The sequence below is a fragment of the Sabethes cyaneus genome, chromosome 1 (assembly GCF_943734655.1).
Source record: "Sabethes cyaneus chromosome 1, idSabCyanKW18_F2, whole genome shotgun sequence".
NCBI lineage: Eukaryota > Metazoa > Arthropoda > Insecta > Diptera > Culicidae > Sabethes > Sabethes cyaneus.
In genome coordinates, this window is record NC_071353.1 from 121,836,177 (window position 1) to 121,853,737 (window position 17,561).

A 17,561-nucleotide genomic window follows, 5' to 3' on the forward strand; every position below is an offset into this window, starting at 1 on the left:
CTTTCGCATTACAACCATATCTTCAACATCCAACAGTGGCGCGATCCCGGCTTTTTCACTGAAACGATACGAAACGGTTAGTGAATCAGTGTTGCCAATAGTGTTGTGGTTTTCCTATACTTACTCAGCCACTCGGAAGGCGAGTGTGAAATTATGACGTCGTTGTTGCGGTGTTAATTTGGTAAAATCAAAAGCATCTGGAAGGAAATGATGAATCAGCGCACAAAATGCCATTCCATCTGACCAGCTGGTGGAAAAGTTCTCTATTTTAACGTTCTGTGGAGGAGTATACAAGGGAATTGATTAGAACTCTCGTCCGAATATTGCGCACAAGCAGCCTTCCACGTGGCATCGAATTCTCACACCACTTATGATGTAGTTTTGTTTGTTGTTTTCGTTTTATGATTAGTTCTAACTACGACGCTAGCAGGTTAGTTTATATTACTTTTTTGAATAGTGCTGGTTTTATTTGCTGTTATTATTAATTACCTAGAGAAATACCATAACAAAGTCAAAGTAAGAGAGAGTAGGGAAAACAATTACTATAATTTACAGCAGTCAAAGTAGTAATCTAAGAACAAAAACTAATTCACCAGCATGCTGCGACTACTTTGTTTTTGAAGCGTCGATTCCAGTCGGTGGTGATAGTGACGTGAGTTGACAACCAAACACAACAAAAGAAATGTGATCACGCACACTTGTAATGTACAGTTTCGAGGTTAGGAGGGAAACAGTTTTTCACGTAAATGTTTTGGAAAGATTTCGACACATCAGTAGCGTCCAAAAAGGTCTAGTAATTTACACGTAAAGAACAACAGGAATAGTAAAACATTAAGAAAGTTGAGTCCGGTTGGTGTCCGGTGGTCACCAGCCGCTGAAACGGTCGTGTGTGCTTTTGTAAACTCAATATGAAAAAGGGTGAAAATCACATTTTTGCAATCACGTAAAACAGCATTAGCGGAGAAAAGAAAAGGGCAGGAAACAACAGTTTGGCAACTTGGCAGTAGGAGTGTAAAGAGTTGGCAGAGTTTTGTTCCTATACCTCATATTCCCTTGTCTTCATCTGGCACCACTGCAGCAATTGATCCTTAACAGTGGCTGCGCGACGGTTCAGTGACGGGTCAGTGAACTGAAACATGGGACCAGCGGCGCCCGGTGTCGATGGAGTTGAAGGTGTTCTAGGGGAGCTGCTCGAAGTGAACGGTTGGTGATGGATGATGGTGGTTTTCAAAAATCATTGTTTTTATTGTTTTCGTTAGATATTGTTCATGGTGAGAGTTGAAATGCAGAAGGAAAGGAAGAGAGAAGAAAAAGGGACACTTAGAGAGACCATGAGCATCGGTATTGATTTGCTAAAATAAACCTCTGGAATAGGGAATCTGAGGGCTGTCACTAGCCTTTTAGTACCATGAAATTGGTAGCACTGTTTCAGTGTGTACCACAGAGAGAACCACAAACTTAAGGAGTATTTAGTCGTCGGTCTTATATGCAATCGTACGTTTTAAAATTAAAATTACTACAGAGAAGCTCGGTTGGTTTTATTAGCGATGTACAAAGAATATGAGTCTACATTTTATAGGTATGTTAGTCACTTGATAAAATACTGTTTTCTACTTAGCCAAAATTGTCCATTCTAGGATTTTTTTTCGATTTTACTCACTAACAGTCTAATCTGAGTTTATTAGTATCGATCGAGCTTACAGGTGCTCAAATTAGGGATGAATTATATGTATTCTAATGCGTCTCTATATATATAGTAAAATGATCGACCGAGTTCAAGCTTTTCGTGATTTTGCCTGAAACTGCAGGTTGACCGTCGATACATACTTTGGAGGTGATTGTGATGAGAGGGAGTTTTGCTTATCGAGCTGCCGAAATTTGGCCATCGCGGACATCGGTTTGGCCGGACCGACAGTTTTGGTTGTCACTGTGAAGCAGAAAGGTAAGAGAGTAATGGTCAATTGCAGTTGAAATTTAAATCTCAGTAGGCTAATAATGATCGATGGAGACGGGCGTAAGGAACTCTTCAAGAACTGACACGGGATAGCTTGCTTGCTTGAGAACTGTAGCGACTGGGAATAGGTATCGCAGCGTTTTAGGAAACTCAGTAGTCGAATTCCGAAGAAACGGTGTTTGGTGCAGTAAATCCTATTGCTCGCACTTGCAGCGGAAAGTGGAATCGGTTTCACAGTACTCTGGAAATCAAAAGACAAGTCACTCGGCATAGAAATGCAAGGGTAATTTCTTCAATAAAGGATAAATCCGAAATCCGTCAATGATGAGCTCTACACTAGACTTGAATTGAACTATAACGACTGCAAGGATAGTAGAAGCTATTCCGTATATATTTGGTATTTTTCTTGTGGTATCAATCAATATAAGGAGTTTGAGGAGGTCGACTCTGGGTTTGTAAACGACTGAATAATAAAATAGATCTACCCTGTCATAAAGCGGCATAAAGCGAAAAGCAAACGATGCCGACTCTTTCGCAAGCTAGTATGAGAAGCGTAGCATTTAACGCTTACTCCACTGACGCAAGCGCAAGCGTAAGACAAACAAACGCTGGTGCTATATGCATACATTCTCCTACCATCACACCCGCGAGCGCACAACCTCGTAGCGTCGTTCTGCTCAGCCCGCTCATGACTTCAACAGCTCGAGGGCTGTCAACAGCGCCCGAGTATGAGTACGATGTTTGGCTGCAGATTTACCATGACCTCTACTTAATCTTACGCCCTTGCTTAACACGTGGCTGAGTGGGGGCTCTCGTGAGCGTTCGGTATTAACTACTCGATTTACAAAGACGAGTGCGAACGACGACCGTGGCTGATAGCTAAACACTCCACTCGGTTCTGGGCTTCTCCTCGCCAGTTGAGCACGTCAAGCGTCTCGATATACGAAAATCGTATCCTATCGGATCGAGTCATCCAGCATGTTGTGCCCCCTATTCCTGGTTTTGGTGGAGCCCTTGAAGGAAACATATTCCGTCGCATTGTCGTCCGGCATCCTCGCGACATGGGCCGCCCACCGTAACCTTCCGAGTTCCGCAATACGAACGATGCGAATCTCACCAAGAAGTGGCTGCAGCTTGTGGTTCGAACACAACACGCTTTCCGTTTGTAAACTACCGAAAATCGTCCGCAAGACCTTTCGTACGAACACGACAAGTGCATGTACATCTTCCGAAAACAAAGTTACTGTCTGCAGTTCGGGTTTTATATATTGCCAGCTGTGTGCGGCGGCAGAGGACGAAGAATTGAGCTATATATTCAAGCTCACCAATGACTGCCTCCAGCCGATGAAATTGGGCGTATTTTGGACTCTGAAAGCAGTTTCGACCGATTCAAGATGTTGACCGTCTATAATACACTGATCAGATCAGTAGTCCTCTAAGTGCACCATGTTCGTGGATTACGAGCGCTTTCTTGGTGCAATCGAATGGATAAACCAGCTAGCGCCGCAGCGTGACATTGTGGCGCCCTTGGCGAAGACCCGATTTGCCACTCCCTCGTTTCTTAAATCTGTGTTGTTTCTGATGAGATTTTAAACCACCAACCAGATTCTGAACTTGCACTAAATTCTGGACCACATTTTTTATCAGATTTTGTTCCAATTTTTTTTTACAAATTTACAACAGATTTGGATTAGATTCTGGACCAGATTTTGAACCACATTTTTTATCAGATTTAGAGTCAGATTTTGGACCAGACTTTCAATCAGACTTTGGATAAGATTTTGGAACCAGGTTGTAGACCTGGTCTGTACCACATTCTGGATGGGGACCAAATTTTGGATCACATTTTTGAATAACAAAGGTTTAAAAATTGGTCGAAAAACACGAATTTGATCCGAGGCTCGGAGGGCCAAGTCACATATACCAAACGATAGGGTCCGACGATGTGAGCAATGTCTGTGTGTGTGTGTGTGTGTGTGTGTGTGTGTGTGTGTGTGTGTGTGTGTGTGTGTGTGTGTGTGTGTGTGTGTGTGTGTGTGTGTGTGTGTGTGTGTGTGTGTGTGTGTGTGTGTGTGTGTGTGTGTGTGTGTGTGTGTGTGTGTGTGTGTGTGTGTGTGTGTGTGTGTGTGTGTGTGTGTGTGTGTGTGTGTGTGTGTCTGTGTGTGTGTCTGTGTGTGTGTCTGTGTGTGTGTCTGTGTGTGTGTATGTGTGTGTATGTGTATTTGTGTGTATGTGTGTATGTGTGTGTATGTGTGTGTGTATGTGTGTGTGTATGTGTGTGTATGTGTGTGTGTATGTGTGTGTGTATGTGTGTGTATGTGTGTGTGTATATGTGTGTAATGATTTTTTTTAAACAGATTTTGGACCAGATTTTGCGTAAAGTTTAAGTCCAAATTCTGAAATTAGAAAATATTATATACCAGATTTTGGGTTACATTTTTGATCAGTTTTTAATCCACCAACCAGCCAGACTACGGACCACAGTTTGTATCAAATTTTGTAACGAATGTTCGAACAGATTTGAACTAGATTCTGGACCAGATTTTCGACTGCATTTTTAATTCGATTTTGGCCATTTTTTGGACCAGATTCTGGACTTGAACTAGATGTTGGATATCCATCAGATTCTGGGCCACATTTTGGACCACATTTTTATCAAATTTGGACCAGGTTTTGGGTAATATTTTGAATCAAATGTGAGATCCGCTTATTAACCACATACTTAACAGTCCCATTTATATAGGAAACTTTATAGAAAATGGGACTGTTATGCGGATAGCGGCAGTAGTTAGACCAAGGCCAGATTTTGAGCCTGGACCGGATTCTGCAGCACATTTTCATCAGATTTTGAGTTAGATTTTATATCAAATTTTGCACCAGATTCTCAAGCTGGGCCAGATTATAAACTAAACTTTGGACTACATATTTGATCAGGTTTTAGACTGCATTTTTGACCAGCAACCAGATTTTGCACTAGTTTCTGGACCTGGACCATATTTTGAACCCGAACTCATCGTGAACCACATGTTTTATCAAATTTTGTTTCAGATTTTGGAACAGATTTGGACTAGATTGTGGACCATATTTTGGTTAACATCTTTTATCAGGTTAAGGATATGACTCTAGATCTGGTTCCAGTGCATCGTAGCGTGACACTGTGGCGGCCTTGGCGAAGACCCCATTTGGTGCCCCTCGTCTTCCTACGAAGTTTATTATTTTTTAGAATTAGGCTGTCATACATGATTCGTACAACTTTCAGTATTCAGTACTTCGCTACACTCGAGAGTGCTTTACAGAGGTTCATGCCGTTTTTGGCGCTAGAGATAGTGCCCTTGGCGGGGGCTGGTCTGGCCAATTGCACACTACGGTGCTGGGTACAGCGCACCACCAATGCCGTGCTGAAGACGGGAGACGGAACTGGGTAGAAGGCGAAACGAACCATGCATTGAGTTTCTTCGAGGACGTTAGCTGGGCATGTCATATAAACACGACAGCGGTTGGCTGGGCATGTCATATGAATACCGGTTAAATATGACCAGTGTCCAGTGGATATGGTTCTCGGTAGCAATTCAACTGAAACAATACAACGATGCGAACAACAACACGCAGGATTGCTCGTGGAAGGTAGCCTACGGGGCCTTAAGACGTTATACTGGACGACTCGTATAGTACTGCAATGTAGTAGAGGACAAACCGGCCTGATGCCCTAATCGGTAAGGAAAAATCCGTTATTCTCTACGAGCATGAAGAGTACAAGATGCTTAAGATGGGTTCGAAATCTCTCGGAGTTTTCGAAAAACGAGAAGCTCATCGTCCAGAAAGTAGTTGTAGCTACAGAAATATGCTGGACAGGATAAAATTTATAAGAGATTCAGTTTGAGACAATACGTCGTTTGACACAACAAGCGAACCACGGTCTGGTGAGCGATTTGGGTCAGTGATTGAGGAAATTCATAGAACTAAGTTTTGCAGACCGCGCCAACTAATTCGCTACTTTAGTTCAAAATCATACAGCACTTACCTGTTGTTCGGGTGGTGACTACGCCGCCATCTTGGGACTGTACTTTCGAAGTCGATGTAGTGGTTACTTCTGAAAAATGTCAGAAACAGAGGGAAAAGCGTCGTGAGAGAACTCACTTTTAGTAATAGTATTTTGATCAGCTCACTGCAACGAGGCAGAATATGGGTGGGAATAACTAACGGGGAAAACGGGGAGCAAGATTGTTGTTTTATTCAGTTAGTACAACTAACAGGAACGCAAGCTACACAATATTATACAGAAGTTACCGATCAAACAACATTTTGTACAACATCAACGATGGCTACTGTAAAACAAAAATGCACAAATGATATATGCTAAATGTATATGGGATATGCGAGCTTAATTTCAATGAAGGCCACTTTTTTGCGAAAGCTTGCTGCGAATGATTTACGGTGTATTTCCTCCGACTTGGGATGATCCAGCGATGATCGATGATCGACACACGCACACAACTTAACAAAATTAGCAAAAACAGGGACATGTTTTCAAAACTGAAAAAAATTCAAAACGTTGCCAAAATGTCGGCGTGTGCTGAGTGACGCCCAGGGTGACGGACGCAACCGTAGCAGGCCAGTTTTCAGCCAGAAGCGGTAAGCGGTCGAAACAGTTGTGAAATTTAGGAAACGAGCAGCTTACACGAGCATGCTAACACGAGGAGAGCACATTGAGCTAGCGGAAACGTCAAACAACACGGAAAAATACAGTCGGACTCACTGTAGTTCTACTATTTTGTACTGTAGCGACGGAAAGCACCGACTCTGTTTCTTCAAATCTTCCTAGGTTGATTGTTAGGATGCACATTCAGATGCTTAACGACCAGTTTTGCAGTAATAGTAGTAGTAGTAATAGTAGTATGAAGTTTCCGATTTAAATATTCAACAGCTGCTCTCTCGCTCTCTTATACATCGGTTGGGCTTCGTCTTCGCCCATAAAGTTCGTTTTAGTGACAGCCAAAGATAGATAGAGCGATTCGTTCACAAAAAAAAATTGTCCATGTCCCCGAAACTGATTCGGTTTTTTTTTTCTTAATACAAATTACAAGATTAAGCTTAAACATTCACATGAAAACCAAGCTTTTCACAGAGAATAGATAATGCTGCAAACTTTGCTTTCTAGTCAACAATTTTGCATGCGAGTTCTTGTACGAATGTGTGCGTTTCTTTTCCTTTCCTTCCACTAATTCCCCGCATTGACACTAGTAGCGCTCAAGTACAGATTATCTCACTAATTTTACAAACTAAAATCAAACACAGCCTGCTAGGATGCAATCTATACACTGAAAACTAATTCCCTTTTATTTCAACGTCGTTACGTCGACGTTGCCGGCGTGACACATCGACGACACCAACACATACACAATGTGGAATGTTTCCCGATTCCGACTCATGGAGTATCCTTCTCCAAAGTCTACGGAATCAGCTAGTGTATACAAAAAATGGCCCAATTCCGCCAGTATGCTAAGCAGCAAACGATTGGCTCATTAGCTCCTCAAATGCATCATCGACGTTGTCTTCGTCCAAAAGGTTCAGATTGTTCAACGGTATATGGGGCATCGTCCGACTACGTACCAATCCAGTACCCAGCGGAGGTTGGTGGTAGTACTGCTGTTGCGAATGATGCGGGTGCACTATCGACGATGTCCGCTGCTGTTGGCTTGCCGGTTGGTAAATGGACTGTGTCAATGCAGGATATCCACCCATTTGCTGGGTTTGGGAGTTGGGAATCGATTGCCTAATGTTATACTGCGCTGGATTGTAACTGTTACCCATGGCATACGATACCGGCCGAACGTTATTTTGGGACATACCACTCTTATCACGCAGGAAATTACTGGTTGATGGTGTTTTCGTTAAAGGATTCAGCGATGGCTTTTGGCCAGCAAAGTACGCTTCCATGGTTCGTTGTTTATCTGAAATTACACCATTCTGCTGTGGTCTATGACTGCTTTCGAGCAGCGAAGGAACAGCCAAGGTGTGACTGGATTTAGCTCGTTCTAATCCATTGGACATAGAGTGGTGATGCATGTGCGTCCATGAGTCCGTTCGAGCTAGTGGAGCAGGACGAGGTGGTTCGTAGAGAGGATTTCGATGTACATTGTTGAAGATAGCGTGCGGAGGGATATTGAATGCCGTCGGCGGAGCAGGCGGTTGAGGTTTCATAACTGCGGGAGTCTGTGTAATTGTTTCCGGTTTTGGCGCGGCATACTGTTGCGGCTGAGTTCGCTGTATCGCAGTCGTCATTTGACGGCTCGGAGGGGTAGGACTTTTCTGTTGGATTTTTTTCAACGAACTCTGCAGGTTCTGAGCAATCAACGAACCACGATCTGGCGAGCTACCCAAGTGAGAAGTCTTACTGCTGGTGTAGCTAGCCTGCTGGCTAACTGGAGCTCGCATCACCTTCGTGGTTACACGCATTTCCTGCGAGTCCAACGAATCCAGGTCGTCTCCGTCTTCGTTGTTTGGAGACAAGGACGTGGAACTGTGCTGGTCGGTTACACTGAGGAAGTTGATTTGCTGTTGCTGGGGTGGTTCTAAAATTGACGTTGGTTGCTGAATGGCACACGGACTATAGATCGAATTAGTACTGGTCAAAATGAGCGGTTGATTGTCCGGGTTGGTTAAGGAATCGCTACGATTTAGCGTAAACGTCGATATGGACTCCGGCAGGGTGTAATCTGTGAAGGTGTAGGTAAAGTTCTCAGCTTTAGGCTGAGATTTACGCTCCCCAACATCGGGTAAAGATGGTCTTTTTCCTTGAAGCCGGTCGGAATATTGAATTACAGCTGGCTTTTCGTTATATTTTAGTGAACCCTGGTAAGTTAGAGGAGTTTGCGTTGGCAGCGCGCCCTTATTCAGTCCGAATTGATTAGCTGTGAATTTGGTTGACGCAATGCTTGCTACACGACTATTGTTTTCTGTTGTTTTCTTACCGATCCAGGGAGCCGCGGGTGTTGGGGATTCGGCACGCTCCGGTTTGGCTTGATAGTTGAGAACGTGATGCGTTGGTGTACGTTCGATCTTGGGTGGAGGAACGTAAGGCGTTTCGTGATATCCCGCAGCTGCCAGCGATTTTACCAAACCGATCTGAACGTTGAGCGGTTCAGGTTTGACATCGGGAGTTTCTTTGAAACCGGAAGCGACAATTTGCTTCACAACACCGGAGGTGACATGTGATGGGATAGGTTTGACGACTTCCGGTTCGTGGTGGATGGGTTTGAAATCGAGATTTATCGGGGCAGGCTTTTTGGCTATAGGTTTGAATGCGGATGTTGGAGCGTGGCTAAATTGGTTGGAGGATGCTGCCTGGGATGATGAAGAGGTTGGTGGCTTGGAAGCATTGTGAGTGGAAGTCACCGGCTGGGACATCGTATGCGGAGCTGTTTTGGACTTTACAACGCTTGTTGATGGCAAGTGGTTAGGGAAAACAGGTTTGGGAGGTAATTTTGGCTGAACTGGTGCCTTAAGAGGAGCATAATTTTGAACAGTTGGAGCCGATCTAGGAGGTTTCGAAGATTCTCGTTTTACAGAAGAAGCATGTTGCGCATGGAGCGTCTCATCGAAGGAAGCGCTCTCGGCCTTTTTCCAGAAATTCATTGCTGAATTTTTCGGTGTAGCACTCTTGCATGGTGAAGCTACCTTACCAAATTTGTCGGCATTTTCAAAGTTGTGCTTCAAATGGTCAAACTTGTTCGTCCAATTGTTGGCTCCAACGTGCTCTTTAACGGGATTGGTCCACATCTGTTTGGTTGCCTGGTTTTGTTTTTGCAAAAATGCCATAAACTTTTTGTCATTTTCAGTTTTTGGTTTGAAATTTGGCACTTCGTTTACTGGTTTGACAATCAATTCAGCCGCAGTCTTTGGCTTGGCTTCTCGTGACTTTTCCATGATGCGCATGTCCTCTTCAGATTCTTCATCGCTTTCAATTTCGTTATTCAAAAGTTTTTTCGGAATATCGATTGTATTTGCACGTTTCATTCTAAGTTTTTTGCTCGTGTATTTATTTACAGGTTTGGTACCTTCGTGACCGTGTAGATCGTGTGCTGCCAAGGACCGATGCTGTGATCCGGCATGCTTGCTTATGTTGTGCTGGTTGACAGGTTGTGACGATTTCACTTCGCGATCAACGATCTTCTGAACGGTGTTTACTATAGTAGTGCCTTTGTTAGAATTCTTTTGTAGTACAACTTGTTCGGCGCTCTTGCGGGGCTCGTCCTCTTCAGAGGTGGAGCCGTCGTTGAAAGAATATTTTTTCACCAAGGCCCGTTGAGCAGCAGTCTGCACGGGTTTCTTGAAAGGATCAGTTCGGTTAGCTGCGATCGACGGTTTAACATCGATCGGCTTATGCTGGATAACAATTGGTTCCTCGTCGTTAACCGACGGTTGTTCGAAACTTTGCGATTGACGGAAAAGTTTTTGTTTGGCTTTCCGATCACGACTGGAGTACGGAGTAGCTTGATCATTGGATTTAACATGGTTTTTGAAATTTGAGGTTTGCATTTCTTTCGGTACGAATTGGCTGGGACGTTTCATTGCAAATACCGAAGCCGGCGCCACAGGTTGTGCAGGAAGGATTGTACCAAATGATTGCTGCTTCTGCAGCGAATAAGCTAGTTGAGACTTTTCCGGAGTTTTACTTTTCTCCGGTGTCGCCGACATTGAATGTGGGGACAGATCTCCAATCCGACCGATTTCTTCAATAAATCGACGAGCATCTGCCAATTCTTCGCGACTGACACCAACCGTATGCCGATTGTTACGGTTGCGTCGCTTCGCAAATCTTCCGCTGCCGCGACGCATTTGGTTGTAATCTGGCGTTTCTCCATTATCGTCCAGGTCTCCAACTGGAGAAATCTGTTCCGGAAGCTTATCCGGCTGCATCAAACCCATCTGTAGCCGACAAACCAGTGTCAAAAGGGCGTTACGTTTGTTCATTTCCAAATTGATATCCTTCCCTTCCCTAAGTGATAACTGCAACCGCTGAAGGGCAGCTGTAACTTCATGCAAAATATTTTCCCCACCTTCCTGTGGTCTACCATTACTAATACTACTACCATCACCACTAATACCACTACCACATGCGGTGGCGGCGGCAGCACTACCGACACCGATACCACGATACATTTCTATGTTGTCATGCAATCCGGCTGCCAGGAGCCTTAGGTCTTCACCGGACTCCGTGCCGGAGTCTTCAACTGGTGGGATCGCTAACGAGGCAGCAGTACCAACGATCCCATTCGACCCGCCAGCACCACTTTTATTATGCAACAAAATGCCCTGCAGCAAGGGCAACAAGAGCGACTCACCCTGGAGGCCACTGGCGGTGCTATTGCTAGAGTCGTTAGCACTCTGTTGGTGCTGGAGCTGCCGTTCACGCTGCAGGTCTGCTGTTACGCTGGCCACGATGTCGGCACAGGCTGGAAGAGAATCGGATGGATTGGTTGGGGGTTCTAAATTGATTACAGCGAGAGCGGGTTGGTTCGTCCGCGACTCCGCAGCCCGCAGGCGGAGGGTGTTGTTACCTTGCTTCTTTTTATTGGAACGCGGTTTTAGGCACGGTTTGTATCTAACGAGTAGGCGTGTCGGTTTGCTTTGGGGGGTAAGACGTTTGGTGCGGGACTTTGTTTGTCTCATTTAGGCGTTGTTTGTTTGTGGGAGTACTGATATGGAGAGTGTACAAACTGTTGGCGGTTCGTCGCGTTTGTTTGCTTCTGGTTCTGTTTCGTTTTTGGGTTTTGTTTGTTTAACAAAGAGCAAGATAAAAGTAACGTGAAACGCAGGCCTTTCGAACGAAAATCTTTGGAGTGCGTTTAGTGAGTTTATGGGCTGTTTTAAGAGCTAGAATTAATGAACGGTACCTTCTTTCTCGGCCATGATCTGTCGAAGGCGTGTACGAATCTTGCGACGTTCCTCGTAGTTTGTCGAAGAATCCAGCTAGAACAGTGGGAATGAGTTATATTTTGTCATCATTTGTAGAAGCACATCGTATAACACTCACCAACTGTTTGAGTACTGCTTCGTCCCAAATATGTTCAATGTTATCAATGCTCGGTTTCGATGCGTTGTTCGAGGAGGAAGAGTTTGATTTCACGGTCCGGGTTGTAGTTACTCTGGAAACCTGTTGACATAAGACAACAAACTGTATTTAGAAATTTTCAACTGATATTTGGTAATCCAGACTAACGGCAATGAAGGTTAGAAAACTGTTATAAATTCTTTCTTAACGTGGAATTTGTCGAGCTAGACAAACCCGAACGCAAATGCAAACTGCGGAACGCAGCGGCCCGCAATGAGGAATGCATCTAGTGAGAGGTCCTATTTTTAGTCCGGTTGTGATTTTCGACCTCATGCGGACGATCGGAACAAAAACGAAGTTTTCCTCTGATGATGATTGCTGAGACGCGCTCAGCTCAGAAGGTGAGCAATCTATTTTAAACAAGTTCACACGACGATTTGGCTACGCCTCCCTGGTCGGCGGCGGCTTGCTGACGGCCGGCTGAGTAATCGGTGGACTTTCGCAATGGGACACAGCCAGAGCGTCGTGCCAATGCGACGCATTACTAGCCCCCTTCTAATCGCTCTTCTCATCAATCTCCGGCATACAGAGAAAAGATTGTTCTTTTCGCCCAGCTGCCATCAGCTGACTTCGCCGAGGATCTCCCGTAGGAAACTCACGAGAAGTTTAGCTAAAATCATCCGTCTATGCATAGACTTTTCAAGGTCGTCTTAGACGTAATATTTACGAAGAGTGCCAGCCTCACTGCTTCTTCGGTTCGACTTTTTAATGGGTGTTGACTTTTCCGGCAAGCTGTGGACGCACTGTGAATGCTTTTGTGACCCTCAAAAAGTTTATGCACAAGGCCTACTTGATATATTTTTCCAATTTGCCGGCGCAAAAAACATTTCGATCTTTCGGTTTAACAAAGTAACCCAACTTGACCTGTCAAACGGTCAAGCGCCCGATCTTTCATGTCGTTTCATGCTGTGCTTGTGTTGGATTACTCATCGAATAGAGATTTTCCGTCGAAAAAAAGTTGGTTATGTTCAAAATTACTGTCCGAAATCATATTATTTTTTAATTTATATTGTACTGCGATATGAGACGAATACACTTTCCCTACACTCAAAAAAATCGACACGTCGCATCCAAGTGAAAAATCATGTAAAATTCTGTACAGCAACTTAATTAAACTTCATGTACTAGTTAATGGGAAAATTGATAAAATTTAACGGGATTGCACGTAAACTGGTTAGTATGAGTGCGAGTTACCAAAATTCACGTGAATGTTACATCAAAAGCATGATGGATGAGAATTACCTATGTTTTCACGTAAACTTGACGAGCTGATTTTTTTGAGTGTAGATTCCCGACTCCGCTTAAGACCTGAGAGAGAGTCGCGGAGACGGTCTTCTTTTTCTTATGCTTTGGCTGTTCTTCTTCTTCCTATTACGTTTGCTTTCATTTTCGGGCAAATAAATGAAACTTGTGCGTGAACATCTCATTGGACATGTGAAGTGTGCATTTTATAATAACATATTTTGGTGTTAATTGTCACACGGGAATTTCAGTTTTTGCAAAAATGTTAATTTACAATTGAGACAAACAAGACTAATTCAATTCCGAATGTGTTTTTCACAAAAACACCGGCAGAAAACTTATGAGAATTAACAATACTTTTCCATTTTGGGACAACGATAACGACTGGCTGCATTTGACAGATCGTACTGGCTGCATTTGACGTTAGAATTTTTCCTCTTCGCGAATCTCTCTCAGCTTAAGACTACGGAGAATATTGTGAGTTTCATTGAAAATTTAACACCGCGCAACTCAAAAATGAAATGCCCTTCATAGCTACCGGGTCGTTTTTGATATTATTGGAAGAAATTATCAGAAATCAAAGTTTTAGTTACTTTTGACGACCCAGTAGGTGAACAACATGCCTGTTTACAGCATTCTGGCAACAGTTCTAGCGCGGTGTTTGCTTCAAGCGCGGTGTTTCCTTTAGACCGCGTTTAACTTTGGGCAAAGCACCCAATATATAAGTTTATAAACATTATATTTAAGCATTATAAAAGTTTATGTAAGTTTTGTATAGAAATGTAAAATCTTCGATCCTGACGTAATTTTGAATACTTTCAAGTGTAGCAATCTCATATGTGTAACCCCTCGATTTAAAACAAATGAATAGGGGAATTGTGTATAACGTGCCCCCCTTTGGTTTTTCCCTAAACAAACGAAATTAAAATGCAAAACCACCCAGAAAGCATAGTATTTGTTGGAACTAGCCTACTATGCAAGTATGACAGTTGTCACATACTGTAAAAACAAAACAAAAATAAATTTGTTTTTGAGCAGCTTCCGATGTTACTTTTGGCGTCGTTTCCATAAGCTATTTTCTTGTCAAAATCTGTAAATAACCGATTGTTGCGATTTGATTGCGTAAAGTGAACTTCAAAAAGACATCCCTGCCCAAAATGACGGTATGAAACGCTTGATTTGCTTTAGCATTTAATATTTTTTCAAATAAATAAAAGCTGAATAATATACCCCACTTGCGGTGGTACAATTTGCCCCCCTTGCAAATGTGGCTATAAACATAGGTAAACAGATCTAAGTTGAAGTCAATTGCCATTATTTAATTCAATTAGTATTGTAGAGTAACCGTGGTGGGAATAATTTATTACCAGCGTCCAAATTCCAGGTAATTCAACTACGCGGTGCAAAATACCACAGCTGCAGTATAATGTGCCCCATGCAGAAAAGAAAAAGTGCACCAGAAGACCAAAACTAGGTTTATTTTATATAAAAAATACGATATTTTGAAAACAACGGAAATAGTTTTACTGTCTACAAAATAGAGTTGGTCTGTCACTGGTAGAAATACTCAAATTACCGCATTGGGCATATTATACCGCAGGTGGGGCATTTTACCCCGCGCAGACGAGAAACACAATTTAGGTGCTTTTATTAAATAATTGCTAGCATATTTATTTCACAATTGGTTTTCAGTTTAAATACCATCATATACTCGTAGTTGTGACGTGTGTGAATTTGGGGAAGCATAACAGAGATATATCCATTTATTCTTAGGGGGGGGGGGGGCACATTGTACACAATTCCCCTATCCCTTGTTACGTTACGAGACTTTTAGCGCGTACCCCTTGTTACGTTTATAGATAGTTTTATGAGGTCTTGTTTAGCGTATATAGAAAATCAGCCTAACGTTCAAAGAATGAAGTTAAGAATAAAGTTACCACGTGTTTATTAAAACAATTGACTGGAATACCTCACAAGTTAGAGTTACTTAAAAAAAGAAAATCAACAATGCAGCTTTCTACGCATTGACACGGGGGATAGTGTTGTTTTTGGCATGTCGTGCAGCTGGAATTACAAGTTTGAAGTTTGAAAAAATGCGACGCTTATTGAATTAAATTGCCAAAACAAACATTCACCGATAAAACCAAAACCGGCGTTCCTAAAAAAATATTGTCAAGTTCAGTACAAATAAAACTCATGACTAAAAGATGTAAAAAGTGGCCCTATCATGCAGGGAAAACCTCTATTGCGTTCATCGCAATTTCGGTACCAAACTGCGCGATTCCTTTACAAAGGAAAAACTATTTATAGGCGCATGAAACAGTAAAAATAAGGCAGCTTGTTGTACGTCTACCTACCGATACGTATACAACTTTCCATTCTTTTTTATTTTGCGACAGATTGCTTGCGGCAATCGCGGAAGACGAATACGTTGATTATATGTACACATTAATGAAAATAGGCGTTTTACGTTTTGTTTACGTTTTTCCGCGAGGATTTTCTCGGTAGGCCCCCTCGAAACGATCAGAATATGCCGCATAAGGAACGACGCGACGCGGCGCGTGTGTTGTTGACCTTGTTTTGGTTCCGTGCCAAATCACAGAAAGAAAAACTACCGTTACCGGTTGAGTGTATGTATTGCGAATCATGATGGGAATTATTTAGATTGAGGCAGCAGTCCTTTAAAGGAAATACTGCGGATGTTGGGCGATGACCGGTCGACCACGTGGTCGTGTCAGGGAATTCCGGAGACGCAAAAGATGAGATGTACTTTCATTGTGTTGTTGTTCCTGCAGATATTTTGATGCGGGGTCGCGTCTTTGTGGAACATGCTGGCATATTGAATGAAAAAAAAGTTGGAATCATTTTAAAAATAATTCACTCGCCATCCGGGGAAGAAGGCGTGTTGCCTTTAAAATAGAGTCTGTGTGAAATGGATTGTGAACACAAAAAAATCTGAGTTCATGTACCTTTGGCGCAATATGTTTTGAACTTAAATCCAACAGTTCGCGTTTTGTTGAAACAAATCGACAACATTTTGATTTTCTGCACTCAAAAATTTTTTACAGTAAATCGAATATACATAGTTTTTGTACTGTTTTTACTGTTGTTATGTTTCATTTATAAATCGTACAATTACCTATTGCTCTAGCAGTAACTTAACATCTCGTCACTGGCAAAAATAGACACAAAAAACTGACACATGAAATTCATTGTGAAGATATTATTGATTTTGTTCCAATCACTCCACTATCAAAAGCCTTTCCATTCGATTTAACGTGAATTGAAATATTTCATAAGAAAAATTCATTAAATGACTAAATTTTTCCCGCGAACTCCCAGTTAACTTATGCGTTTTTTCCATAAGATCATATTCTGTACCAATTTACATAGAACTATGGTGAAAGTTTCTGAAAATATTTCACTGGTTTTACATATTTGAACAGAGGGTATTTCGTGGGAAAAGCGTTTCACATGTCGTTCCATCTGGCATTAACGTGGCTCTCATGAGGAGTTGTGGTAAATAACAAATCGTCGCAAAACTTGTTTTAACCATGCTTTACGTATTTTTACTATGGAATTAATTAAGTGGGTTTTCCGAAAATCAGCGCTGAGAATCGCGGCTAACACGCTGACAGACGAACACCTTGTAAGTCGCAAGGGCATGCATAGTGTCGTCTCCCTGCCACTGCCAGTTAGGTTAAACTTCTCGGTCGGTGGTTTCTACAGTAGATGGAGGAAAAGGCACGATTTGTGTCTATAAATAACCCAACCAGATACGTCGCTAGCTTAATAAGGGGGTTGTGCAGTCTCCTTTTGTCTAACGGCTCTATGGTTCAAAGGTACATGAGTGCCAGCGAGCCACATGCCCTGGCGGGTGTTGTGGGTTCGAATCCGGTTATAATCTCAGATTATAGTCTGGTTCGACCTATGTACCTTCCAGCATTGGACAAAAGGTAGTGGTCACAACGACTAATTGATAAGCGTAGCCACCAGTTACTCACCCCCTACCTTTCCGCTCTTTCCCTTCCATTCTTAAACATTTTCATTACTTTCCCCTAGCGTTCCTTCACCAGAACCACCGTTTCAAAGAATATTAATTAAGTGGTTAGTATCAGGAGAAAACGTATCTGATTTACATGTTGATCGAGAGTGAATATTTTTTTTCGGTGTATATAACAATGTTTTTTTTTTGTAATTTTTGTGAAGAGTATTGCTGATTGCATAAAAAATTTACATTCAAAAGTGCGC

The 17,561-nt window shown here is 42.6% G+C and overlaps 1 protein-coding gene across 1 annotated transcript in view; it reads right to left on the reverse strand.

Annotated features, from left to right (window-relative positions):
• Positions 1-1,888: 1,888 nt before the first annotated feature.
• Positions 1,889-17,561, reverse strand: part of LOC128745368 (serine-rich adhesin for platelets) — a 142,252-nt gene continuing 126,579 nt past the window's right edge. Inside the window, exons 6-11 of the mRNA XM_053842427.1 lie at positions 11,991-12,110; positions 11,851-11,926; positions 8,555-11,409; positions 6,711-8,515; positions 5,976-6,044; positions 1,889-1,927 (exon numbers count right to left, since the gene is read on the reverse strand). Coding sequence (XP_053698402.1) covers positions 7,454-8,515; positions 8,555-11,409; positions 11,851-11,926; positions 11,991-12,110 — 4,113 coding nt within the window. The 3' untranslated portion in view covers positions 1,889-1,927; positions 5,976-6,044; positions 6,711-7,453. The remainder of the gene's footprint in view (positions 1,928-5,975; positions 6,045-6,710; positions 8,516-8,554; positions 11,410-11,850; positions 11,927-11,990; positions 12,111-17,561) is intronic.